General features: G+C 40.4%; 5 protein-coding genes across 6 annotated transcripts; 2 read left to right on the plus strand and 3 right to left on the minus strand.

Annotated features, from left to right (window-relative positions):
* Positions 1–2,465: 2,465 nt before the first annotated feature.
* LOC6581278 (transmembrane emp24 domain-containing protein B) lies at positions 2,466–3,969 on the minus strand. The gene is made up of 4 exons (XM_002006984.4): positions 3,503–3,969; positions 3,339–3,416; positions 2,843–3,274; positions 2,466–2,779 (listed from the first exon to the last, which is right to left on the minus strand). Exons 1-4 carry the CDS (start codon positions 3,650–3,652, stop codon positions 2,723–2,725), a joined length of 717 nt encoding a protein of 238 aa, XP_002007020.1. The 5' UTR covers positions 3,653–3,969; the 3' UTR covers positions 2,466–2,722.
* A 136-nt stretch (positions 3,970–4,105) lies between these two features.
* On the plus strand, positions 4,106–5,498 carry LOC6581279 (galactose mutarotase). The gene is made up of 2 exons (XM_002006985.4): positions 4,106–4,229; positions 4,315–5,498. The coding sequence occupies exon 2, from the start codon at positions 4,375–4,377 to the stop codon at positions 5,464–5,466; it is 1,092 nt and encodes a 363-aa protein (XP_002007021.1). The 5' UTR covers positions 4,106–4,229; positions 4,315–4,374; the 3' UTR covers positions 5,467–5,498.
* Positions 5,499–5,761: 263 nt separating this feature from the next.
* LOC6581280 (collagenase) lies at positions 5,762–6,967 on the plus strand. The gene is made up of 2 exons (XM_002006986.4): positions 5,762–6,118; positions 6,188–6,967. The coding sequence occupies exons 1-2, from the start codon at positions 5,883–5,885 to the stop codon at positions 6,777–6,779; spliced, it is 828 nt and encodes a 275-aa protein (XP_002007022.2). The 5' UTR covers positions 5,762–5,882; the 3' UTR covers positions 6,780–6,967.
* A 1,453-nt stretch (positions 6,968–8,420) lies between these two features.
* On the minus strand, positions 8,421–18,432 carry LOC6581281 (protein SCAI). Of its 2 annotated transcripts, none has more exons than XM_002006987.4 (10): positions 17,699–18,432; positions 12,525–12,668; positions 12,276–12,458; positions 11,924–12,154; positions 11,739–11,861; positions 10,510–10,638; positions 10,132–10,451; positions 9,813–10,067; positions 9,350–9,553; positions 8,421–9,283 (listed from the first exon to the last, which is right to left on the minus strand). In XM_002006987.4, exons 2-10 carry the CDS (start codon positions 12,620–12,622, stop codon positions 9,039–9,041), a joined length of 1,788 nt encoding a protein of 595 aa, XP_002007023.2. In that variant the 5' UTR covers positions 12,623–12,668; positions 17,699–18,432; the 3' UTR covers positions 8,421–9,038. The 2 variants fall into 2 exon arrangements, with proteins under 2 accessions (XP_002007023.2, XP_015017231.1); XM_015161745.3 differs by having other exon boundaries at positions 10,510–10,653.
* LOC6581283 lies at positions 18,080–24,912 on the minus strand. The gene is made up of 3 exons (XM_002006989.4): positions 24,088–24,912; positions 21,696–22,061; positions 18,080–21,634 (listed from the first exon to the last, which is right to left on the minus strand). Exons 1-3 carry the CDS (start codon positions 24,310–24,312, stop codon positions 19,754–19,756), a joined length of 2,472 nt encoding a protein of 823 aa, XP_002007025.3. The 5' UTR covers positions 24,313–24,912; the 3' UTR covers positions 18,080–19,753.
* Between the last annotated feature and the right edge of the window lie 55 nt (positions 24,913–24,967).

Here is a 24,967-nt window from a genome sequence, read left to right on the forward strand (position 1 = left end):
CCGCTCGTCCAATCCATAAAGCTGGCCAACACACAGAGCAACAGACAGACAGCCAGGCAGCAGGCAGCAGGCTGGCAAGCGAGCAGTCAGAGGCACAGACTGGGCCACACAAATCATCTCGCTCTCAAGATGGCGACACACTCCTCCCACAATCACAAGGCACCATCGAAAAAGGATGCCCAAGCAGCAGCAGCAGCAGCAACAGCAGCCCGCAGCCTTTGCGGTGGTTGATGCGCCTGCGCGCTCAACATCCACACACAGATACATATGTACAGCTATCTATGCTGCTGTCGCTGAGTGGGCGGAGCCACAGCTTCGACTGGCGCTTCTAAGCACTTGGCCAGCGCTGTATGCGGCGGCATCATTAGTCCAAGCAAAGACCCCATTTCAGGCGGAAGTGCGTATGAGCAATATTTTAACAATGGCGTTTAAAACAGTTAAAGATCCAGCACTAACACACACACACACACAGAAACACGAACACACACACACGCACACACACACACGCACACACACATTGCAACAGCTGAGCTTATCTGTGTGCGGGCCATTAGGCGCTTTGCTTGGGGCCGGGCTTCGCATCATTTGCGGCTTCATTTGGAATGCAACGCTGCCTGCCTTAAAGGCTCCACAGAGACTCCCCTCCACGGGGGGCTTAGTTGAAAGACGACGCAGATAAGCGCACACATAATAACATTTTAATTTCGCCAAAAATGTCTGCTTGAAAAAGAGCATAATTAAGTGTGTGAGTCTAATAAAAAAAATGTACGAGGGTGGTGCGAAGAGTTGTCAATTTATTAAATATACAAAAAAATATTATTATTATTATTAAATGCAAATTCATAACACTTGAGTTTAAATGCGCAGAGCTATTGCCTAGAGAGCTGATTCATCAGCAGATTCCATTCACGATCTCAAGCTGTAATACATAAACTGAGAGATTTACACGTAATTGGGAATGGCAAATTCTAAACGAATACAAAGCAGTCCGAGTTCAAGCACCCGCAAACTTATTCGGCTCGTGATGCAGATTCCCGAAAATAATAATCATAAGTTATTCAAAGTCGAAAATTGCGAATTCGGGAACCAGATCAATGGCGTCACCAATTGATGTGACGCAGTAGACGAGACAAACTTCAAAATAAAGCCAATTAAATAGTTGTCAACACATTCTTAAGCACAGACATCAGTTAGCTTAACCGGATTCATACCTTTCCATCTTCTCTTCATACAAATTGTGAAAAGAGGTTCAAGCAGATCAAGTTTGTGCGAGAAATAAAAAGACACATGCTTGCTGTTGATTTTTATTTTATTTCTTTTTAATTTAAATAGCTCACACTTGACGCACATTATTATAAATAATGTCGGCAACTGAAATTAAAATTAGAAATAATGCTAATTGAATTAAATTATAATAATAATGCACACTGAACTATGATTCTTTTCTAACTAATATTCTTCAAAATAATATTACTCAAACTATAAAAAACCTTTTTAGTTCAATCACCGTCACTGATAGAAACTAGTTCTGATCGTATATATGTTATACATGTATAAATATACTGGTCAACGTCTGGCTGGTATAAATAGATGATATGCTACCAAATGATAGTCGCATAGTCCGATTAGAGCTCAGAGCGACAACAACTGAGAAGGAATATTTTTGACATATTAATAGAAACCTAGATTTGTTAACAATGAAGTTTATCAACATTTACTTATTTACGTTGTGTTTTATAATGGGATCTTTGTGCTGGATTAACGCGGCGCCATACTATCACAGTGCCAGTGTTAGGAGATTTGAAGGCAACTTTTTTGGGTGAGCTAAAACACCTTTCGGTTGTTATACAAGTACCTTAAAATCAATTGTTATATTTCATTTCCTTACAGCGAAGGCGTTCTACGGCCAGGCAGTGATACGGGCGAAGGCATTTTTTCAGAGCTAGATGCGCCAAACCATAGTCCACCAAATGTCAATCAATATAACAGATACAGTTATAATTAGATTAACAACTTCAGGTGGACGACGTCATCAAATGACTTCGCGTGTGGGATCGGCTAGTTGATCAACTTTCTTTGTTACTGTTATAACATTTATAAGTTTAGACTAAATTAATAAGCAAAGCTTGCAGGAGTTGGTATACACTTAGCATGGACACCAACCCACAATGTGCAAAAGAAGCTTAACGTAATGCAATCATTTATTAATTAAAACATTTAAGTTGTACATAGAAAAAAAAAATTGTTCTTGTGTTTCTAGTCTGTTAGCAATCATTAATTGTCACATTAATGCATGTTTCAGAGTTTTAAATATAACAGCTGTTAGTAAATGAAATGGCTTGGCTTGGAGGACTCAACAGACAATTAGCTTAGACACATGCCCAATATATACATAAGGCGCTTTACAAAAAGTGTTATACATATATATATATTTATAAACAATAAGTTTTATTTAAAAAATTTTTCTTTTTTATTAAAAAATTCACACATTTGCATTTATCACATGAGTAGTATATATGATAAATAGTTGTTGCAGCTCATAATCTATTCAGTTTCGCACTTGTTCTGTTTGCCAACAATAAAATAATTACATATTAATGATATTATGTGGGTGTGTGCATGTGATGAATGGAAATATGTGTGTGTGCGTGATCGGGTGGTGTACGTATAAAAAAGTAGAGGAAAGTATACAAGTTTTCATAGAAGTGTGCACAATTAGCATCTATATACGGCTCTTCGAGCTAGATCTCACATCAAACAGTTTGCGAACGAAAAATACCTGCAATTAAAATATGATTATTAGCCATATCTGACACACACTCAGTCACTCGATTTGTCTCACCTGAATAGAGCAGGTGATCAGTATGACAATTATTTGACTAATTGAGAACGTTTGTATGTAGGAATTATTATCAAGCAGCAGCGCATAATCCCTCGACTCTCGATGTCTGCTGTGCGCCTGATAGCCCAATATTTCGTTAATATTTCGCTCCACTGTACCAATAGTATTTGTGAAATTCTGCATATTTAGCTGCAACGCCTCAATTTCCTTTGCGTATTTATCCCAAGCATCGTATTTAACCACTGTTATATAAATGTTAACCAATTTTCCAGCGAAGCGTGAGAATTGATTATCGATGCATACGGAATAATATCCTCCGGGCGAGACTTGATCAGTATAGTCCGCTGTGGCTTGCCATTGATATGGCTTAACGATCGTGCCCGCCGGATTGCGAACGGCAAAGCCAGCCATACCATCTCCTCCACGAACCACCTAGATAGGGAAACGCAAAAATAAAGTTACTCCTAATCCATGAACCTCGGTGACATTTACTTACACTGAAAGAAACGTAAAAGGTAGCACCCGCTTGCACATACTGATGGTAGCAGTCCTCTTTGCCGGCATCTATATGCACCTGTTTATTTAGTTAAACACAAAAAAATTAAAACATTTGTTGTTGTTTACTTCCGTTTTTTTTCCATTGGCTTCACTTATATTTACCTTATAATCCATTGCAACAGCAGGCAGATTTTCATACCATGGCTGTTGTGCTTCCTGTGCGCTAGTAAATGCAATTAATTGGCAAGACGCTATCAGTGCAATTACTAATATTAACAAATTAAATCTCAACCGCTGCCACGTCAATCCCATTTTGCTTTTTATAAACAAAAGAGAGTTGCGGAGTTAGTTCGTCAGAGCGATGGCCAAAGAGTGAACTAATCACTGCTTAAGCACTTGAGTAGTTCATTTGGCTTGCTTTCACTGTTAAAGTATCTCTTGAGTGAAGCAACAGCTGTGCGTTTCAATGTTAATGATCATCAAATAAACTTCACTTGTTATTGTTTTTGAAGAAAATGGAGCCATATATGTGTGCCATTATGTGCGTTGCACTATTGCTCGTTGAAAACAATGCTTATTAATTGCTTACGAAAATACGAATGTATTCCAAAACACCGCACAGCCGCGTCTTAACATTTATCGAATGCGCAACAAGTGGCGCTGTACATTATGGAAAGTATCGTACGAATTTTAAGTAAGTATATTTACACTGATATGTTGTTTAACATTAATCGATTAGCCTGAAATATCGAAAGCAAAAATATATCGATACAAAGTATAATTGCGGCATTCGAATTGCACAAATGTTGTTTATGAAAAGATAAAAAGGGTACGCTGTACGTACAAATCTATATAACGAATGTACACATACACTTGCATCACATTTGTGGTGAGCATTATCCACTTAACATATAGATTAGATATTTCACGTAAACACTCCACATACATATGTATGTACTTAATTGCGGTTGCAGCGAACGCTATTTAAGCAGCTGCATATTGGCAATTAACTTCATTAACAAAGAGTTGTAAACATGGTGCACGTCACGGAAGATGTTTTCGCTACTGCAGCAGTGGATCCCTTTACTAAGCAGACGGGTCCGATTCGGCGCATTACGCTCTCCAATGATGAGCAAATGTCAGTGCAGATTTTAACGCTGGGCGCAACGATCAGTAGCATTAAAGTGCCCGATGCTCAAGGTCAAGTGGAGGACGTGACTCTCGGCTTTGATGACCTGGCGGGCTATCAAGGAGAGAATAATCCATATATGGGTGCGACAATTGGACGCGTTTGCAATCGCATAGCCAACGGCAGGTTCCAACTGGATGGCCAAGCAATTGAGGTGTCCCGCAATAGAGGAACATTTCAACTGCATGGCGGATTTATAGGATTCGATAAGGCACATTGGAAAGTGTTGGAGGTGCTACCCAATGGAGTCAGCATGACCCACACCAATCCCGATGGCCACGAAGGCTATCCAGGCGAAGTCCAGGCTACAGTTACCTTCACTTTAACCGAAGACAATTGCCTGCATGTGCGAATGGATGCGCTGACCAGCAAAGCGACGCCTGTGAATCTCACAAATCATTCCTACTTTAATCTAGCCGGCCATAAGGCAGGTCGGAAGGGACTCTACGAACATAACATATCTATCAATGCCTATGGCATAACGGAAACCGACAACGAATCTATACCAACAGGCAAAATATTGCCTGTGGATGGTGGGAAATTCGATTTACGCTTAATTAGCAATCTGGGGGAACGCCTTGAGCAGCTGCAGCCGGCCCTGGGTTATGATGACAACTTTTGCGTGCAGTTTGAGCCGCCGCAGAGCTTTGCCAATGTAGCTAGAGTATCGCATCCTCCAAGCGGTCGCTGGCTAGAAGTTGCCAGCAATCAACCGGGCGTGCAGTTCTATACATCCAACTTTTTACCAGATACAGCAAAGGGAGAACGTGCGCTGGCTGGGAAAGCAGGCGCAGCGTATGTGAAGCATGGAGCTTTTTGTCTCGAAACGCAAAAGTTTCCGGATTCTGTGAATCATGCAAACTTTCCCTCTACCATATTGCGACCGGAGGAGAAATACCATCATGAAGTCATCTACAAGTTCGGCAGGCAACGTTAAGCCAATAATAATATATATATAATATATATATATATATATATGTGTATAGAGAGAGATATATATATGTATGCTACCATTATTAAGCATTTAACAATTTTGAAATTGTAAATTAAACAAAGATAATTTTAAAATACCCTATGTACTCAAGTTCAAGGTAAACTCAAGCATACTCTAAAAACTCTATTCACAATCTAGAAATTGTATTTTTATAATACGCAAAGAGCAAGTTTCTATTGTATAGAAACCCTTATAGAAAATGAGTTAATTTTGTTGTTTTTTGCTTTTAGCTATTAAAGAGATAGCACGTTAATAATTTGTTAGGTAAAACTTAGATAAGCAGCAATGCGCGTCGCAAAGCTATTAAGCGCAAGGCTATATAAAATGCAAGTTCAACTCAATTGCATAGAAAAAATAGTATGAGTAAGTTACTCCATCTAGTGGGCCTGCTGTTCAGTTCCTGTCTGGTTCTTGGTCAGGGACATCCGCGTATCACCAATGGCAAACCGGCCTGGCAAAAGCTGTTGCCCTACCAAGTGTGGCTTGAATGCACTTTCAAGGAGAGTGAAGATCCATTCTATTGTGGCGGCACAATCATCTCCAAGCGCTGGATTCTAACGGCTGCCCATTGCCTGCAACTCACAGACCATGAACTGTGAGTATTTACTTCAACTATACATTCATATTTACGAAAGATCAGTTATTAATCCCATACGACTTGCAGTGAAAATGTGCTTGTTTTCGCGGGCATCGTAAACACAACAGACGACGATGAACCGGGCCGTGTGGAAATACTGGTCGATAAGCAGGACACCATTGTGCATGCAGAGTACGATGAGCACATCGCAACCTATGATATTGCACTAATTCACTTACCAGAGGACTTAAAACTGAGTGCATACATACAGCCAGCTAAGTTGCCCAAGAGGAAACGTCCCAACAAGTATGAAGGTCGCAAAGCCCTTGTCTCCGGCTGGGGGCGCATGGCCAACCATGAACCCGCTGAGATCTTGCAATACCTGCAAGTCAGAATCATTCCGAATATACTGTGCGAATCATTGTGGAACAAGGAACTAGTTGGGGAAAAGAAAATAATATTGGACTCATTTCTGTGCGTTAACACGCATCACGGTATGCCCTGTGTCGGTGATTCGGGCGGTCCGCTAGTTCTGGATGATGGCTCTAATGTTGTGGTCGGTGTCGTCTCGCATGGCTACGATTCCGAATGTAAGAAACCTGTACCGGATGTATTCATGCGCGTCTCATCGTTTCTGGATTGGATTGAACAGCACACGGGCGGACTTACAAAGCATTAAATTATGGAAATTATGTGAAACGACTTTCTTATAGTATACAATTATATATTAATTTATATATTTTTTAAAGTAGAATGATTGCCATAACAGATCGAGCACTCCCGACTATCTTGGATAAATCTTCATAAAAATCCAAGTCTCCACACACACTTAAATAAAGTAGTTTTCATTATAGATTTCTTCTCAAACATGTGCTTTATTCTTATTACTCATACAAACTCCATACACTCTCCATGCTTTCCATACTTTCATAATATTTTTTGTGGCTTTGCTAAATTTGTTATCTTTTTGTTGTTGTTTATGGTTTGATAGTGTGATTGTTTATATATGTATGTGTGTGTGTGAGTGTGTGTTAAACAATTCGCTTATGATAATGCTTGAATGTATTCTTTTGTGGGATTCGTTTGTTTCGCTTATCGTGTGGCTAATGTTGCTGATTAATCATGAATTAATTTGTATATTATTTTGTTATTCTTTTAATGTTTTCTTGTTGCAGTTTCTCTTCTTCTTTGTTGTTGTAGCTTATGTAAATGCAATTTTCAAATGTACAAAATCTAATATTAAGGGAAATGATAATGCGCTAGCAATACTTTTCATCATTTGGTTCAAGAGCATTTCGTTTATATCATATTTACTTTTCTTTATATAATCTTTATCTTTTTTAAATTAATTAATTACATATGTTTTATTTATATACAAAAGTTGAAAACGAATTTTTTTTTTTTTTTTTTGTTAAAAAGTCTATACAATTTGTTAAGAGTGTTTAAGAATTTAGGAGAAATAAATAAGGGTTTGCTTGATTTTTTATTTATTTTTATAAGACAGAGAGAGAAGGAGAAATTTAGAAATTTAGCTTAAAATTTGTTTCCAATTAAATTTAAAACGTTTTTTGTTTAATTAAACTATAAAAATATGTTTTTTCTTTTTTGTTTGCTTTTTTTTTTTAGGGGGTTTTTGTTAAATATTTGTTATTAGTTGCATTTGTTCATATATGAAATATTGTATACATTATATAATATATATATATATTGTGTTATAGAATCGAGCATTTTTTGTTAACGTTATTCAAAACCAAGAATTTTGTATTTTTGGAACACTGCGATATGATATAGGGCTTGCTCATATGAATGTGAATTCATTTATATATAATTTTTGTATAAAATTGTATTCTCTTACTTTTTTGCTGGGTTGTAATTATCTGTTGTAACATACGCAAAATATATCTTTTTGTATATATTTACTTGTTGTGTTTAGCTTAAATATATACACTATATATATATATATATATATATATATATAATAATATATATATATATATGTATAAGTAATTATTATTTTTGCTAACTTTTTGCTTTTTTTGAAACAGTAACTTTCAGTCATCTTGTAATCATAATAATACCTATATGCAATATTACATACGTACAATATCATTAATAATTATTATTTGTATTTGCATTTGTATTTATTTATTTATATAATTTATCATTTATTTATATATTAAGCGTCGTGTACAGTAAAAAAAAGAACGCATTTCTTATATAGTGTGTCGTGTTTATAGATATAAATTTATAAGTTTTCCTTCTGCTCTCTAATTTGTTGTATAAAAGCTAAATGTTTAATGCTGCGTATGAAAATTGTTGCTTTTTTTTTTTTTTTTTTATTATTTTCCACTTTAATTGCTTGACCTCAAAATCGTTTGCTCTATTCAAACAAAATTTGATTCCTTTTTCAACTTCTCTTTGGCAGTTTTCGTTTGTTAGGTTTACATCTCATGTTTTGTTTTTGTTTCTTGCTGCGTTTTATTATTTATTGTATATTTGTTATATTTGTTTAATATTATTATAATGTATATGCTAAGCAACTAACATTGGACCATTCCATTGCGCGACGCACTATATAAGAAAACTAGCTACTCGATTATTATTATAATATATTTCGCGTTTAATATACATATCCATATATATTTATATATACATAAATATATATATATTTATATATATATTCATATGATATATCGTATCTGGTATGTTATAAAAATTTGAATATCCAGACAATGGAGAATATCCGCAGCTAGTTTCAGCTAACAGACCAGCTCGCTGCCAGCGAATATATATTGTACAGATAATGGAACAACGAGAACTGTCTGTTCAGGCAGTAGAGATTGAATAGCTGCAGCAGCTGTTGCTGCAGCTGCTGCTGCTGCATCATGTAGAAAATTATCATTATGACTAGAGCTAAGACTACGGCCAAAAAAAGTCATCAGTCGCACTCGGGCCCCTCCGAGAAATGGTTGCGCACATCGAGCGCCGATGCCAGCTGGAATATGATGTGCGAGAGCGAGGGATGCTCGAGCAGTTCGTTAGCCGGCAGCTGGGGTTCGCAGCGCGGCCGCATATGCCTGCCACGGAAACCGCGATGCAAACGCAGCACCACATCACAGAACACGAAACGTAGAATGAGTGTGCGCAGAAAATCGTCCCCAAAGAACTGAACATACGAGGAGTCTGGAAGCGAGGAAGACGAATTGGAATGATGTAAATATTTTAAATACTTCTAACTCATTTACTTACCTATAAAGCCTATGCCCTGCTCGATCTCATCGATGCGACAGCGCGTAACCAGACGCGAGGCTTCGGTTATGAAACGATCCACATAGGTCTGACAGCGTTCCCAATGATGAATGGGCACATCTCCCACATTGCAAATGTAGCAGAGCGCTGTCAGCGGGGAGTGCAGGAACAATGTAAACAACGAACCATGATGCTGTACATCAGCTGCAAGAAAAGAAGTTTTAATAAATACTCAGTAATGTGAAGGAACTAAAGAGAACTAGAACTAGAAGTAGATAGATCATTTCTAGTTCAAGGTATACTACAAGTGGATAGATCATTTCTTATACAACCTATACATAAAGAAATGTAGAGAGCTACTTAAGACTAGCTTTTCAGACTTGAGACATATCGAAAGAATATTTAGCTGCAGTCTTATATAAAACTGATAAGAGAAAACATTAGAGATCATCATCAGACTTACCTTGAAAAGCGGGCGGCACATCTTGCGGCGACATGAGAATGACCAGCGGCTGTCCAAAGTAGCGGGGTATATGCTGAAAGACAAACGAATTATCCGAATCGATGATAATGAACATGGGCCGACGCGTGAACGGATAGAGATCGCCGGGATAAAGACAGTGGTTCTCCTTGTAGGACTTCCCACGGCACGACAGGCCGCCGCCATCGACGCTATCACGCTTCACACTCGTGCCCAAGCCACCCAGCTCATAGCCATCTATAAGAGAAATAGAGATTAGAGACGCTACGCTTCAGGCGTACTTGCAGCTAGCTGTACTCACAGTCCTCGGGATGCTTGGTGGTGGAGAAACAGCCGTCCGCTGACATGTACAGGAGCAGAGCACCGCCCAAAGGTAGTTCCTTGAAGCCGCTGGCGAGGAACACCAGCAGCTGGCTAATCGATGGCTTGTATAGTAGATATTTATGTGGATTGTCTCGACAGTCTCGGCGGCCATTCTCCATATAGCCCTTGGAGCCGGGCACTCCGTATGGTGGTATGCGACTGGCCGCCGGGCTCGCATCGTGCCCATGCAGCCCATGTGACATGCTAAGCGGATTCGTTGCCGATTCCGTGGGCTCACGTTCCAGCGTTTGCAGCATTCTGAAAGGAATCCAAATCAATTACTAATTTACCTAGATGAAATTTCGATTTCACTCACCTAAACATGTCCATAGTGAGCTCGGAGAACTTGGCCTGCTCACAGGCGGATCCAACAATCAGTATCTCCTGCAGGCTGAGCGTCATGTGCGGCGATCTCTCGCACGGCGGCGTCGTCAGCGGCGATAACCTAGAACCGGAACCACTGACCATCAGTCGATGTAGTTGCGCTGGTCCACAATCAAATTGCGGTGGCCCGTGCTTTCACAGAAGAATTGAGAATGCGGCGCACTAATGAGGTGATATATATGGGTGGGGAATAGAGGGGTGTGTGGGAGTGGTGTGAGGGATAATAGGTAGGAGAACATATGAACTGATAAAAAGTTGTGTGTGTGTGTGTGTGTGTGAGTGAGTGTGTGTGTGTAACATTTACCAGCTAGAACTTGAGATATAATATAGGAAGAGTCGACTGACTCAAAGATTTGTATAGAATGTCTTTAAGATTCACTAATCGTGAGTAACTGAACTATATCAAAGTGTATATTATTCAAAATTCTTTTTAAGGCACTGTTATTTGAACATATATTACTAAAGCTCATAAGATTAATACCATAAGAACTAATACCATTCATACTAATACTAATACAGCATTTATCATTAACGCCATATACATTTATCATATACCTTTAACCTTTAAGTAGAAGATATATGTTTAGTCAAAAGCATATATGATAACTATATATAATAAAGAGATCTTTACTATGTCAAAGACAGATCTACACAGATAGTTCAGTTCTATATCATAAGAATTATGAAATATGTGAAATTTTTTATAATTCTTAGTACTAAAGATATTTTTGCTAATACTAGAAACCTTTTTTTTAAAAGAGCTTAAGTTAGTTGTATTCTTAGCTGGTACATGTGAGTATGTATATGTGGAGGGAGTTTGTGTGTGTGTGTGAGTGATTGATTTGAGGGGATAAACTGAATGGAAAAGTGCGTGATGAATGAGAACAGTGAGTGTTTCTTTGGTGTTTTCAAGTCTTCTGTGATAAGCACAATAAAATGAAACAATTGATAGCAACAGAACAGAAGCAAAACTTGTATACCTACGCCTACAACAAACAAAAACAAACCAAACATAGAGCCCATAGAACCCATTGTACAGATAGATAGATAGATAGATATATATATATCCGACCCCACAAGCTCTCCATACTCCTACTCCGCCGACGAAAGCACGGGCAAAGTGTTTGCTGTATGGTAACAAGGATTGCGCCAACGACTCACCTGTGCGACAAGATGATGGGATTGGAGTCGGCATGCAGCACGGCGACTGCTGCCTCCGCCTTGATGAAGCCCTTGATCTCCTCCAGGACCAGGGACCATTCCAAGTGATCTTCCGGCTCGTAGCTGCAAGTGGCGTTAAAAGTTTATATACGATCTGCAGATCTGCATTCGATGGGTGATTTTACGTGTTCGTGTACTCCTGTATTTGTTTCTCCAACTCCGTGACCAGCTCCCGCACCAGCTTCATCTTCTTGAGCAGCAGACAGACGACTATGAACCGTGCATAATATCGCAATTTCTTCACCATCAAATCCGGCCGGTCCTCCTTGGCAGCGCGCGAGTAATACGCACGTCCACGTATTGCCGCATAGAACTGATACGCCTCATTCAGGTAGTTCGTTTCGCTCGTTCTTAAACTGCGTTCAAGATAAGGATGGATATGAATTAATATTACAGATGTTGTATGACCACTACATACACTTCATACTAGATCTAAATATAATTACAGTCTATAAGAGAGAGACTTGTGATACTCACTAATAGTGATAATAAAGCTGTCCGATTTTGCTGGCTATTTCGCCAATTTGCCAACGTTTCAGTCCATATTTGGAGTCGAGGACCATGCGATGTTGCTGCTGAAACTTCCAGAGTTTTGTGTAGACATCGAAGGTGCGTCCAAAGTACGCCTGCCACTGACGATGTCCATACTGCGGCAGATCTCTACTTGGATAGAGGAACAGCATTAAGATTATCGAATATATCGACTTTTATGTAGTATCAGCTTACCTGAGCCCATTGAAGAGCTGCTTGGATTTCTCGAGCAAATGGCAAAACTCCAAAACAAGCTTTCTATCCTGTTCCTCAGTGGACTCCATTTTCACCATGCCGTTCTCTGCCGCCCCAAAATGTTATGTCTGTGAACTGGATGTGCTGGAATAGGAATATACATATTTGTAATAAATGAAGCAAAAAAGAGCTAATGCTTACTTTATACCCTCGATGCAGCACAGAGGGCGCTCATAAACAAACTGAGTCACGCAATTCGCTTTAATCTCTGTGCAACTTACGTATCTATCTATAATATTTGTATATCTTTGCTTCCATGTACTCACATCTATATGCAATAGACGCTCAGCAAGCACTGCCCACTTAACGTTCACTCAGCCTCTCATTGAGCCTGCCATAACGATTATCAAGATGCTAAGAACAAGTGGGCACCAGTTGTGGCTGATCGGTGTGGAAATACCCTAGGATATGTCAAAACCAGAGAGCAAATGAGATTTATCTCATTACAGTCTTAGTCCCACTATCAGTTTCACTCTCACTCTCACTCACACTCACTCTCAGTCTCAGTATCACTCTCGGTCTCAGTCTCAATCTCACTCTCAATCTCAGTCTCAATCTCAGTCTTAGTCTCAGTCTCAGTCTCAGTCTCAGTCTCAGTCTCAGTCTCAGTCTTAATCTCTCTCTCAGTCTCAGTCTCAATCGCAATCTCAGTCTCAGTCCCCCTCTTATATCTATTCTATCAACTCTTCTATTCTATTAACTCTCATACCTTCAACCCATATAGGTATACCTACTATAAAGTACAACTGTCGATTGTTACATACTTTCCATGACAACCAATATACCCAATTCACTCAATGAATACAGCACATAATGATGTTGATGCGAATGCCATTGTCAATATTCGTGGAATACAATAAATGGCAATGCGGCGTATGCTTAATGGGCATTTTGTTCATCTTCTGTGCTTTATTATTATTTTAATTTTTAATTTTTATGCCACACATAATATACCCATATAAGATATTCATATATTTAACCATATGGAAAAAGAGTATTAATGTAATTTATGTGAGTCAGTCGCAGCTAATTTGGATGATGCAACCAATCGAAGAGCTGAGAGCATCAGAGCTCTATTCGAGTTTAATTAAAATTTCAATCTTGAGCGGAGGGAGGAGCACATGGGGCCGGAGCAACTACAGCTGGACCCAGAGAGACAATCGATGCTGCCATCGGGCAGCAATGCTGCAAAAGCTCAATTAATAACGCCCGAGCAGGTGACTAAGTCAAATTGAAAACAAGTGAGCAAGCACGAGCTGACTGATAAATGTGATAGACTAGCAGATATCATGGGCTGGCATTAAGCTATAAATATGCATAGAGTATAATTAAAAAAAATTAAAATAGTCGTTCAGGAAATAACTAAATATACATATATAAATTTTAGTGAGCAAAAACTTCCATTTGAAATAAAATACTAATTAAAGTCGATTAAATTTACTTAAGTAGAATCTAGATTTTAATGCATTATAATAAATTATATTACTATAATTAATTTTTTAAAAATACGATTAATTATTTTGGAACTTTTCAAATGAAATGGATACTTTCTCTACAATTGTTTTTCAATTAAACTCTGCTATTTGGCAAGGGCTGAACGTGTGCAGGGTAGGGAAACTATCCAAAGAAAATGTTTGTGGAAAATGAAGAAAAAATGATGATTAAATGCTGGAAAGGAACGGCTGGAGTAGGGGCAGTAGGTGGATAAAAGAGAATCAGCAGAGCAAAAGGGTCGGCAGTGCAAATGGCGCCGCGGCGACCACATTGATTTTGGTTGAACCAAACTAGGTCGCTGGCACAAAAAAAAAGAAGAAGAAAAAATGGCAAAAACTTTCAATATGAGCTCATCAGCAGCAGTCACAACTGAGATGAGAAAGAGATGAAGCAGGAGATGGACAAGCAGAAGGAACAGGAGCAGGAGTAGGAGAAGCAGAAGGCAGCAGGAGCAGCAGCTGCCAGCGGCGTAAATATGGTTTTTAGTTGAACTGAGCATACGGAAATGTGGCACTTTATGTTTACGGCGGCTCCTAATCAAATTAAGAGTCCATTTAACAAGTGCAAATTACATAATATGAAAATTACGCATACGCAACGTAGACAAGAAGAAAGCGAGCGACGTGGAATGGGCAATGGGCAATGGGCGATGGGCGATGGGCGAAACGAGATGTGCCAAACAAAGCTGATAAACTAACAAGCTGGCTCACGCCTCTCGCTCGGAGTGCTCACTGCTGCTTCTGCTGCTGACTTCATTATGATTATTATTATCATTAACAGCAGCAGGAGTAGGAGCAGCAGCAGCAGGAACAGGAGCAGAAGCAACAGCAGTAGCATGTCAACATGTGGAAACCGGAAATGAAAAAAACACAAATACTAAGCAAAGCCGTTGCCACTATGCCAATGCTTATTAACACATACTTACACACACACAAATATATATGAGTATGTATGAGTGCAGCAACAAGGACATCCAGCAAATCAAAGCAGGTTCGTTTTAGTTTCAGCAGGCAGAATATTTTAGGTACGCTTCAAGAAATCATAGTATGAATCAAAAGAAGGACCCGGCTTTGCCTGGCATAGTTTGAATCATTGCTTTAAGAGAAGACTTAAAAAAGCTTGAAGCTTTAGAAGTTTAATTCAATAAATTAAATTAACTATACAAAAGTATCCGGCTCATATATACAATATGTTTTGGGTATACATATAAGGGATAAAAAACATTGTAGGCTCTTAGAGTTAATGCTACAAATCTAATAGACTTTGCCTGGCTCAGACATATGCCTATTCAATTTAGGGAAATTTTATTACTATACGAATAAGTACACTACTCTATAGACGGCTAGCTTCTATATGTTTGGGACATATTATAGATATGAAAATCTGTTCACTTTAAAATGTTTTTCGTACAAATTTGATGTATTACCCGTCATTATTCAACTGTAGTAAAACGATTCCCATTTATTATCTTTTAGGAATAGACTAAAAGCCTTAAATCTAACTAAAGCAAATACAATATTAGCCAATCTTACAAGCGCTTCAAATTTGATCAATATGAAGCTAAAAATCTATTATAAAATCTCAGCAGAAACAACGAACAAATCAAAGAGCTATGGAGCGTAGTATATGTGTGTAATCTTAACTCCAGTTTGTCATATGCTACAAGCAAATTGAATAGAGGGGTTTCTTCTTGATTTTTTTATTGCTCTACGCAAAAGCGTAAATGGTCAAGGACATTTTTGTCGCCTGGCAAAGCCAACTGCATGTTGTCAACGTGGCAAGAAAAAAATAAATATATATAAAACTGTGGCTGCCTCCTCCTTCTGTCTCTCTCTCACTCTTTCTGTACTGCTCACAGTACAGCAGCGCTTTGTCGATGTTGTTGTTGTTGTTGCTGCTGCTCGGGGAAAATCCCAATTCGAGTCAAACAAAGCGCGCTAAAAAGTATGCAACGCACTTTGGCGCTCAACGCTAGACGCTTTTTGACTAACTGCCAAGCGGCACAAACACACACACACTAGTGTGCGTCTACATACATATGTCTGTATGTGTGTGTGTGTTTGTGTGTGCCCGCCGGCACTCTGGCAAATATTACTCGCTACTACTCCATGCTCTCTGCCATATTTGACAAAGCAGCGCATTTCTTTCACTCTGCTTCTCCTTTTCATTTTCAATAATTCTTCCTCTTTTTTGTTTGTGATGTATGCATGTGCGTGTGTGTAATCCTTCAAAGGCATTGTATGCCACACACACACACACACACACACATGTACACACACTTAATGGCATTTTGACACTGATAATGATGTTGTCATTTGCATCCGCAGCAAAATTATCAAGTTCAGAGGCCTCCACAAAATCCTCGCATTGAACACAATTCATCCTGAATATGTATATTTATATATACATGTATATGTGTGTGTGTGTGTGTTGTATATGTATGTATTACTGCAAATTGTGCATTTTTGATGACAGCTGTAATTACAGTAAACATTCTATTGAACAAACCATTGCTTAGGGTCAGCAAATTTTCAACTCTAAACTACCAACTTTATCATTTATCGAGCTTTCACTGTGCTACTACTCTATGAAGATGTTCCGGTTGTGGCTTCTTGTCTGTTGAGTAGCCAAAAATAAATAAAGCAAAACTTTCAGTCCTCGCTGGACGCTCCGATTTGTATGGCTCCATGACTGGAGGCAGTTGAAATTTGTTGTGAAATCTGTATTTATCGAATTGATTAAGTTGCGCTGCCTGAAGCAGCAATACATAAAAAAAAATAAAAATAAATTCAAAAGCCAATTAGAATCAACACAGAGAAAAGGCTAAATTTGCTGTAGAGCAGAATGCATGGAGCTTAACATAGAGTTGCAAGTTAAGTTAAATTGGCCAATTAGAAAATACTCAAAAAGGGGAAGCTAAACTGGCCTAAAAAGCAGCATTAAACAGTCAAATATAGCTAAAATGCCATATCTATTTGATATTCTAGCTTGAACATACGTATAATAAAAGCCAAAAGTTAAACTAGTTTTACGAATATATCGAATTTTAGCTGATTTAAGAAATAGCTTTTCATTTTCAATGTTGCTAACATCATAAAATGCCAATAAGGAACCTTTGATTATATACAAAATCTAGCTATTTGGGCAACCTCTGCCGATTTAGGATATATAGTGGAGCTCTGTATTAAAACTTTTTTTCTCCATTTGCCATAGAATAAAAACACAATCAAAGCAAGCCTTTATAGTTTACTCTTAGTCTTGGACTTAGCCTTACGCTTAGACTTTTCATTAATGTTAGCCACATTCTTAGCCTTATAGCTTTAGCCACAGCCAAATTGCTCAAAACTTAACAGTTCAGTAAAGCAACGCTTGGGCCTCAATCCGCCACAAAGCAGAGCATAAAAGGAAACGAAACTAACCCCACACATGCATCATTTTTTAGCCATAAAATAGCTAACCAATTTGGCTAACTGCTTTGCAATTTGGAGTTTTGCGGAACAACCCTCCCGCTTTAATTGACATCGAGCGCCATTTGCAATTTAGTGCACACTGCATTTTTATTGACGGCCTGAGTAGTGGTACAGGGGACGGGGGCAGTGAGGGGTGAAAGAGTAACTTACCTTATCATTGTTGTACTCGGCTCTTCCTCTGCCTCTGCCTGTGTCTTCGCCGCTGCCACCAACAACAACAACAACTTGAACAGCAGCCGCCAGCGCAGCCTTTGCCGTCGCCGTCGCCGTTGCCGTTACCGTTTGTCAACTGCTGCCGCTTAAAGCTGGGCGCGTCGCGCTGCTGCTCCGTTCGCCGCTTCCGCTTCTTCTTTCTCGCCCTCTTCGCCTCCGTCTCGCCCTACAGCTGCGACTCCTACTGCGACTGCGACTGCGACTGCGAGTCCGCGCCGTGTTTGTTGTTGTTGTTGCTGTTGATGCTGGCGCCGGCAGCTCACTAACAGCGCTCCATAGCCACACCTAACATATTGCGAGTGCCGTACAGTGTGTATATGTGTGTGTGTGTGTGTGTGTGTTTGTGTTTTGCTTATTTTCTTTTTGATTAACAACTTTATGAACTGCTCTAATGGGCTGCTTCTATATCACTTTCACTGTACGCTTTGTGGCCTTTTGTATCCTTTTTGCCGGTCGCGTTTCACGCACTTTTCGCTGCTTTTGCTACTTTACTATGTTTCTCTTTCTCTTTTTGGCGCTGCGTGGACTGCAACTGCTAATTGTGTGCGAATTTCGAAATTTAATTTTGCGAACACGAGTTCTGTTTCAACTTTTCTTCTTCAATTTTTTGTGGCAACGCGTTGCGACCGTCGTGTATGGCTGCACAGTATTGAATTTTTCGCATTTACATTTTTAACGAGCGGGTTTGGGGTTGGGGTTGGTATTGATTTTTTTGCCCAAAAACTGACACTTGCTGGTGCACACGCAAGCCGCCAGATGGCGTGTATTTTGACAGTCAAATTGAGGGTTGAAGCACTGCCAAAACAGCTGACCGCGTGTTGAGTAACGGTTAAGTATTCGAAAACCAAATCGCTGCACGGAGTTGCCAGATAGTTTAAAACTCCACACCAACTAGGGAAATGAAGCGATCAGACAATTAACGGCTAAGTATTCGAAATCAGATTATTTTCGATTAATAAATATCATAAATGTTACGTTTGAGTTATACTACATGAACACACAATGATTTTTATTATATTAAATATATAAATAAAGTACCATAACATTTACAAATTGCATTACATCAAAAGCGCCGTTTTATCAACCATACTTCTATATATAGTTCACTAAAATCATTATATTCTTTTTATCAGTATCTGCCTTTTTGCACTATCACAATGATTCAAACTACATTGTTCAGCTTTTCCATTATGTTAAATAACTATTAATAAATTTAAGATATACATATATTATAATATATATATATTTAAGTTGTATCTACAGTATGTTTAAAACCAATAGCTACATGCATAAAATTAATATATGTATTCCATAATATGTATGTATTGTAACCTTTTGACTATATAAATTTAAGCACTTTTTCTTTTAAAATATACTACGCATAGCTTTCAGTCTTTAAATAAATCCAAAATCAATTAGAAACTGCAATGCTACATATAACATCATATCATATGTATGTTTACATTGTTCGTATATGTTTTTGCGACTGTATTAAAATTTGAATAGTTTAAAATTTGGCTGCATGATGTTTCTCAATCATTTGCTACTTGAATTCGATGTACAAATTGTTATGCACCGGCCCCCAAATATAAATGCACTCAATGCTTCCAGATTGTTGAGGAATGTAACATTTCAGCTGATGTGCATTTAGTCTGGATGGCTGTATGAAAGACGGTTTATGGTTAGCTGAACTAGACGTTGGCTCGATGAGGCCTCCTAAGGTATATGCATGTTTTGCATTTCTTTCTTTAAATGTAAAATTATTAAAATTTGGCTGCATGATGTTTCATTCAATTTCTGTTTCGATGTACAAATGTTCGTGTAGAGACCCCTAATGCAAATACACTCAGAGCAGCCCTACCGCTAATACTTTGGAATGTGTTTGGTTAATGATGATTAAATCGCTGGTTTGGATCTTTAGAGTGCACTTTCTTAGGGGTCTGCTTGAAAGACGGTTTTTGTTTAGTTGCACGAGCTGTTGATGGACGTTGCCTACAAACGCGTTGCTTCCGACACGGTGGCAACGTCGCAGCCGTTGTCCGTTGGCTGCTGTTGTCCTGTGGAGCTGGCCACATCCTTCGTTGGCCTGGGCAGGTGCGAGTAGTAGCCCAACTGACAGGAGTTTTGATGAGATAGCTTTTGTGTCTGACTTAGCTGATATTGCGCCGCCTTCAGCGCCTGCTGTTGCTGTGGCGTTAGGCAATCGCAGGCTGCCAGGAGCTCCTCTGTGGACTTGGCCGTTATGGTGGTGGTTGTTGTGGTCGTCAGCTCACCCACAAATTCGGTAGGAGGCGGCGCATAGTTCTCCACATCGCCATAGGTGGAATAGCGGCCATAAGGATTGCGCCTAGGCATGGAATGCCGTTGTTGTGCTATTTGCAGCTTGACCGCCGGCTTAATGGCAACTGTATCCAGATAGCCGTAGTTAAAGCTCTGGCCCACAAGCGTTTTGGTGGCTAGATTATCCCAGGATTTGGGCTTCTGCACGTAAGCAATGGTGTTTGGATAGATCTGTGAGGGCTGCACTTGAGTAGCTGTCATATGGTAATGCGGATGATGATGATGATGGCCATGTTGTTGTTGCTGCTGTTGCTGCTGATGTTGTTGCTGTTGCTGCTGCTGCTGCTGCTGGGAATGCTGCTCATAGGATTGCCTGGACTTGGTCGAGTGTTGCCTGGAGGACTGTGCCGCCTCGCTCTTGGGCTCCCAGAACAACGTATCCGTGCTAATGGAGGTGGTATATGACGCCGAGTCAGCGGGCGCAAATTCACTAGAGGTGCAGGAATGCAGGCTACAATGGCTAGCCAAACCAGAGGCTAAGTCAAAGTAGCGGGAGCGAACGCTGCTCGCTTGGGAAGGCGCCTGATGATGATAATGATGATGTGGTTGCTGCTGCTCCTGTGGCTGTTGCTGCTGCTGCTGCTGCTCTTGTGCATGTCGATGATGATGATGATGGTGGTGATGATGATGATGATTGGACTGTCGATCCACGGTCGCAGCTGGCTTGGTTACATTGGCGCCAGGCGAGGCATGTGTCTTGGTTGCCTGCTTCTCTTTAGACTCCAATCTCTCCTTTTCCTTCTCCCTCTCCCTCTCTCGATGTTTGTGCTTGTGCTCCTTGTGCTGGCGATGGCGACGTCGTGAAGGCACGCACTGTGTCTCGCAGCAGGGACTGGCCAAATCGTAGGCATCCAGGCTCACATTATCGCCGTTGCTGTGTGACTTCTCCGCAGACTTCCAGCGAAAGTGGCCCAGGCAGGGATTGCACGAGTGTCCATTGCCATGGCAATGTTTGGTCTTCTCCTTGGCTGGTGGCTTGTGCTTCTCGCAGGTACGCGGCGGTGGCGCAGGTGGCTTCACTGTGCTAGCTGCTCCACTTGCTCCTCCTCCTCCTCCTCCACCTCCTGCACTCGCACTATGGTACTGACTGTTAGCTGTTACCTGGCTGCAGCTATTGGTGTCCAGTGACTCGGTTCTCTGCAGCACATAGTGCTGATCCCCTCCAGCCGCTGCTGCTCCTCCTGGCAGCACATAGCGATACCGATAGCTAGGATCCAAATAGTGATACGTGAGCATAAACTGCGCGGGTGGAGGAATTATAACTGGCTGCTGTCTCAGTGCTATATTAGCCACATCCTCTGTGGACAAAGCGGGTCTATAGAAGCCCGGCTCATTCGCACTCGCCTCTGTTGGAGAGACGCCTTCTCCGTCGCTCGGCGAGGTATTGGTATTTGCTTTCTTTCTCGCCGGCAAGCTGTGCGTCTTCCACTTGCCCTCCAGCAGCTCCCGCTCACGCAGATGCACTCGCTCCAGCTCATTCATCTTCTGCTGCAGCAGACTCTGCAGCTGTATATAGCGCATGTGCAGATCAACCTATACAAAGAACACATTTCCTTAGAGGATTATCTACAGCATTTGGCATGCTCAAGCTCACCTTTCTCACACAATCCTCGAAGAGCACAACCATTCGCATGCGCATATCGCATTTCTTGATAAACTCCACAATGGTCTTATGATCCGCCTTCTCCATATCGTTGCCATTGATGGAGAGTATAACGTCGCCTTCACGCATCCCAGCTCGGTAAGCCGGTCCACCGTATTCCACATAGTCCACATACGTAATCATCTCCAGCTCCTCGTCGCATTTGTAGTGTATGCCATAGCTTTGCAGTGTGAAGCCATACGAATCGTTTCTCTTCTCCACAATGATCGTGCGACGTCTGCGGTCCTCGTCCGGCTTGGAGCCAGGCAGCAAACGCTCCGATTTGTAGCGCCCCAAGATGTGAGTAGAGCGAGAGAGCTGCGAGTGTACGGAGAAGTTACAAAATGTTAAAGATATTGGATAGTAATCGGAGTACAGGGGAGTAGATGTGTGAATGTAAGGAGGATTCAAGTCATAGAAGTGCGCTTGGAATAATCGGTGAGTCTATCATATTTTCATTCTGCTCTTAGACTTCCAAAATATTACAGAAAATACCTAAATGCCTTACCAACAAGCATCATCCATATAACTCTATCAAGTATATATAATTTATAAAGCTTAACTTAATCCTCATTAACCCTTCAACCCTTAGATAAATGCCGTTTCTTGTTTTCATTTTGAAGCGCTTTAAAAGGCGAAAAACTAAGCCATTTATGTCCTCACGAATGTCCTAATACTTTCTCTCCTTGTCTCGGTCTTTCAATATATATATAAATCTGTCTATTGCCTCCTCTCGCCTTCTCGCTCCCCTAAGCAATAAAGCTTTAATGAAAGGCCCAGTCGCTGTCTATTTAACTGTGCTGTCTGTGTGCGTCTTGTTTGCCTGCCATTGTTTCAAATCCTATCTCTTCTGCTGCCCCCTCTCCCCCTCTCCCGGCGACCATTTGACCCGTCTAAAGCCCAGTGAAAGTGTTAGCTTGAAGGAAGAACTCCTCATACCATATTCATGAAATACTTTTTTGTTAAAAGCCGTGACAGCTGGGCAAACATCATTTGGTTGTGGCGTTGCCTGCGGGCATTCGCTGTGCCACTTTTGTGGCTGGCCATAGATGATGATGATCCCCAGGTGTAAACTACTATTCATACCCTGTAGGCTGTGGGCGGGCAGAAGGGCTTGTATAGCTGTTGAGCCATGTGGATTACTGTTTATACAGAGGTGGGTCAAACGTCGAACTAGTTAAAATATATTAGATATATTTGGTTTCTATAAATATCTTTAACTCTCGCATAGATAGATAGATAGAAGTGGGTATACACTAAAACAAACTTATATGTATATCATACCTAACATACTATATCAACTTACACTACCTTATATAGTTATATCCCGAGGCTACCATTTGCGTTGTACACTATTCGTATTTTCTTTATAAATATTAAATGTAATAGAGCGTCTAGAAAACACGGATGCAATTTGAAATTTCATTCTAACAATAACTTAAAAGAAGAAAAACAAAACAAGTTTAAGCTTAAAGCTGCCCAACGAAAAGACTGAAAAGAAAATGCAAAAGCAGAAATATTTAATGTTCCAGCAACATATGAAACCCCTAAAAGGTCTATCCATGACAAACAGTTCCGGTTTGGGCTTCATTAAGCATAGCACAAAAATCTCATAAAAAAACATAATTGAATTAATTTTGTGAACAAAAGAGTGTGGGTAGAGCAGGAGATGGGGGAGAGAAGTTGTGGCAAGGGAGGCAAGGAATAAGCAGTGGGGGAGGTAGGTAAAATATTACGTGGAGTGAGAAATAAAGAAAGATTGATGATGGAATGGGAGGAGATAAGGATAGACGATAGAAGACTAGAGGAAAAAAATTGATGAACGAAGAAGCTGTAATTATGTAGAAGAGAAGAAAATGCACAGGGGAGCAAAAGAGGAGCAAAGGAGCACGTAGGAGCATAATCGCAGCAAAGGTGAGCAGGAGAGACGGAGGTCAGCTATTTCCGTAACATTAAATTATTGAAAACTGATTTGAGCCGCTGCTTTGGTCTGCTTTTTGCTTTGCCAATTGTCTGGCCAAGCGTAAGCTTTGGCTATGGAAACGGACTAAAGGTTAAACAGCTGAGGCGGCTTTCAACCCCAGCTCGACCCACACCAAAGGGAAAAGCCACCACCAAGGCAAGCACATACATATGTATAGAAAGAGAGTGAAAGAGAAAGAGCTAAATTCACCACCCGCCGCCGCCGCAAGGCGATTTCAATTGAGCTGCAGGACAACACATTATGACTCAATAAGCAGCCAGCTGGAGGTGGGGGAGGAAGAGCAGGAGGAGCAGGAGGATGAGGCTGATGAGAACTTTGTAGTTTGTCGACTTTTGATTTAATGCATATTAGTCACATTACCTGCGCATACTCAAACTCCTCGTCGCTGGCATCGAGACTCTTGTGATGGTACTTTAGACGACCCAAGCTGCCCGTTCCATTCACGTAGTGGGAAGCCGTTGGCTGTTGGCTGTTAGCGGTGGCTGCTATCAGTGAGCCCACCGAGGTGGCATTGGAAACAGACATGGAGACGGCTGCAGCTGTTGTCGCCGCCGACGCAATGCTCTGGCGGCTCATGCTGTTCATGGTTTCTTTGTCTATTGATTTCTACACTCAATCATTTTGCTAGGTAGCCAAAAGGAAAAAAACCCGACAACAGATACCGACAAAAAAAACTACACAAATTATATCGCGTTTTATAAATAATAATAGATGTCTATGTATATTAATAAACATCTGCGCAACAGCTCGCTTCAATCACCGACCACGTTACAATTGCAATTAGTCATAAGCATTGACCAGCAAATGCTGCGCTACTATTTGTTTTGTTGAAAAGAAACTTTTTTCATATTCGTTTGTCGTGTGTGTTTCCGCTTCGTTTGTTCCACTTCCGTTCGAGCTTGGTGCCGTACTGAATGTGGCAGCGGCCAATGGAGAGTACGTGCAGCCAGAATATTACCGTTAGTACTTATATTTATGGCACATGTTGACTGTCAGCCGTTCATGTTGCATACAGAAGGCAGTAGAAATACAGTGCGCTCAAATTTAAATGCGCATGCGCAGAGTTGCCACCTAGGGAGAGCATAGCAGTAGCAGGAGCGTGCACCGAGTTGAGATGACCAATGAGGCATTCGATTACGAGCAGCTGGTAGCACTCTCTAGAATAATCAAGTGAAGTGCTCGGTTTTCCTTTATTTGTTTATTAAGAGTTGCCACTTGGAAGAGACAACAGCAGCAGCCG

The sequence above is a fragment of the Drosophila mojavensis genome, unplaced genomic scaffold (assembly GCF_018153725.1).
Source record: "Drosophila mojavensis isolate 15081-1352.22 unplaced genomic scaffold, ASM1815372v1 contig_74, whole genome shotgun sequence".
NCBI lineage: Eukaryota > Metazoa > Arthropoda > Insecta > Diptera > Drosophilidae > Drosophila > Drosophila mojavensis.

Excerpts from the sequence above, each read along its gene's own strand:
- LOC6581278 (XM_002006984.4), bottom strand. The coding sequence starts at position 3,652 with ATGGGATTGACGTGGCAGCGGTTGAGATTTAATTTGTTAATATTAGTA. Across the intron at positions 3,417-3,502 it reads CTGTTGCAATGGATTATAAG|GTGCATATAGATGCCGGCAA; the intron begins GTAAATATAAGT and ends CTAAATAAACAG. Across the intron at positions 2,780-2,842 it reads TGATCACCTGCTCTATTCAG|GTATTTTTCGTTCGCAAACT; the intron begins GTGAGACAAATC and ends TTTTAATTGCAG.
- LOC6581283 (XM_002006989.4), bottom strand. The coding sequence starts at position 24,312 with ATGAACAGCATGAGCCGCCAGAGCATTGCGTCGGCGGCGACAACAGCT. Across the intron at positions 22,062-24,087 it reads AGGAGTTTGAGTATGCGCAG|CTCTCTCGCTCTACTCACAT; the intron begins GTAATGTGACTA and ends GTACACTCGCAG. Across the intron at positions 21,635-21,695 it reads TCGAGGATTGTGTGAGAAAG|GTTGATCTGCACATGCGCTA; the intron begins GTGAGCTTGAGC and ends TTCTTTGTATAG.
- LOC6581280 (XM_002006986.4), top strand. The coding sequence starts at position 5,883 with ATGAGTAAGTTACTCCATCTAGTGGGCCTGCTGTTCAGTTCCTGTCTG. Across the intron at positions 6,119-6,187 it reads CAACTCACAGACCATGAACT|TGAAAATGTGCTTGTTTTCG; the intron begins GTGAGTATTTAC and ends TACGACTTGCAG.
- LOC6581279 (XM_002006985.4), top strand. The coding sequence starts at position 4,375 with ATGGTGCACGTCACGGAAGATGTTTTCGCTACTGCAGCAGTGGATCCC.
- LOC6581281 (XM_015161745.3), bottom strand. The coding sequence starts at position 12,622 with ATGGTGAAAATGGAGTCCACTGAGGAACAGGATAGAAAGCTTGTTTTG. Across the intron at positions 12,459-12,524 it reads CAGCTCTTCAATGGGCTCAG|AGATCTGCCGCAGTATGGAC; the intron begins GTAAGCTGATAC and ends CTATCCAAGTAG. Across the intron at positions 12,155-12,275 it reads CAGCTTTATTATCACTATTA|TTTAAGAACGAGCGAAACGA; the intron begins GTGAGTATCACA and ends TCTTGAACGCAG.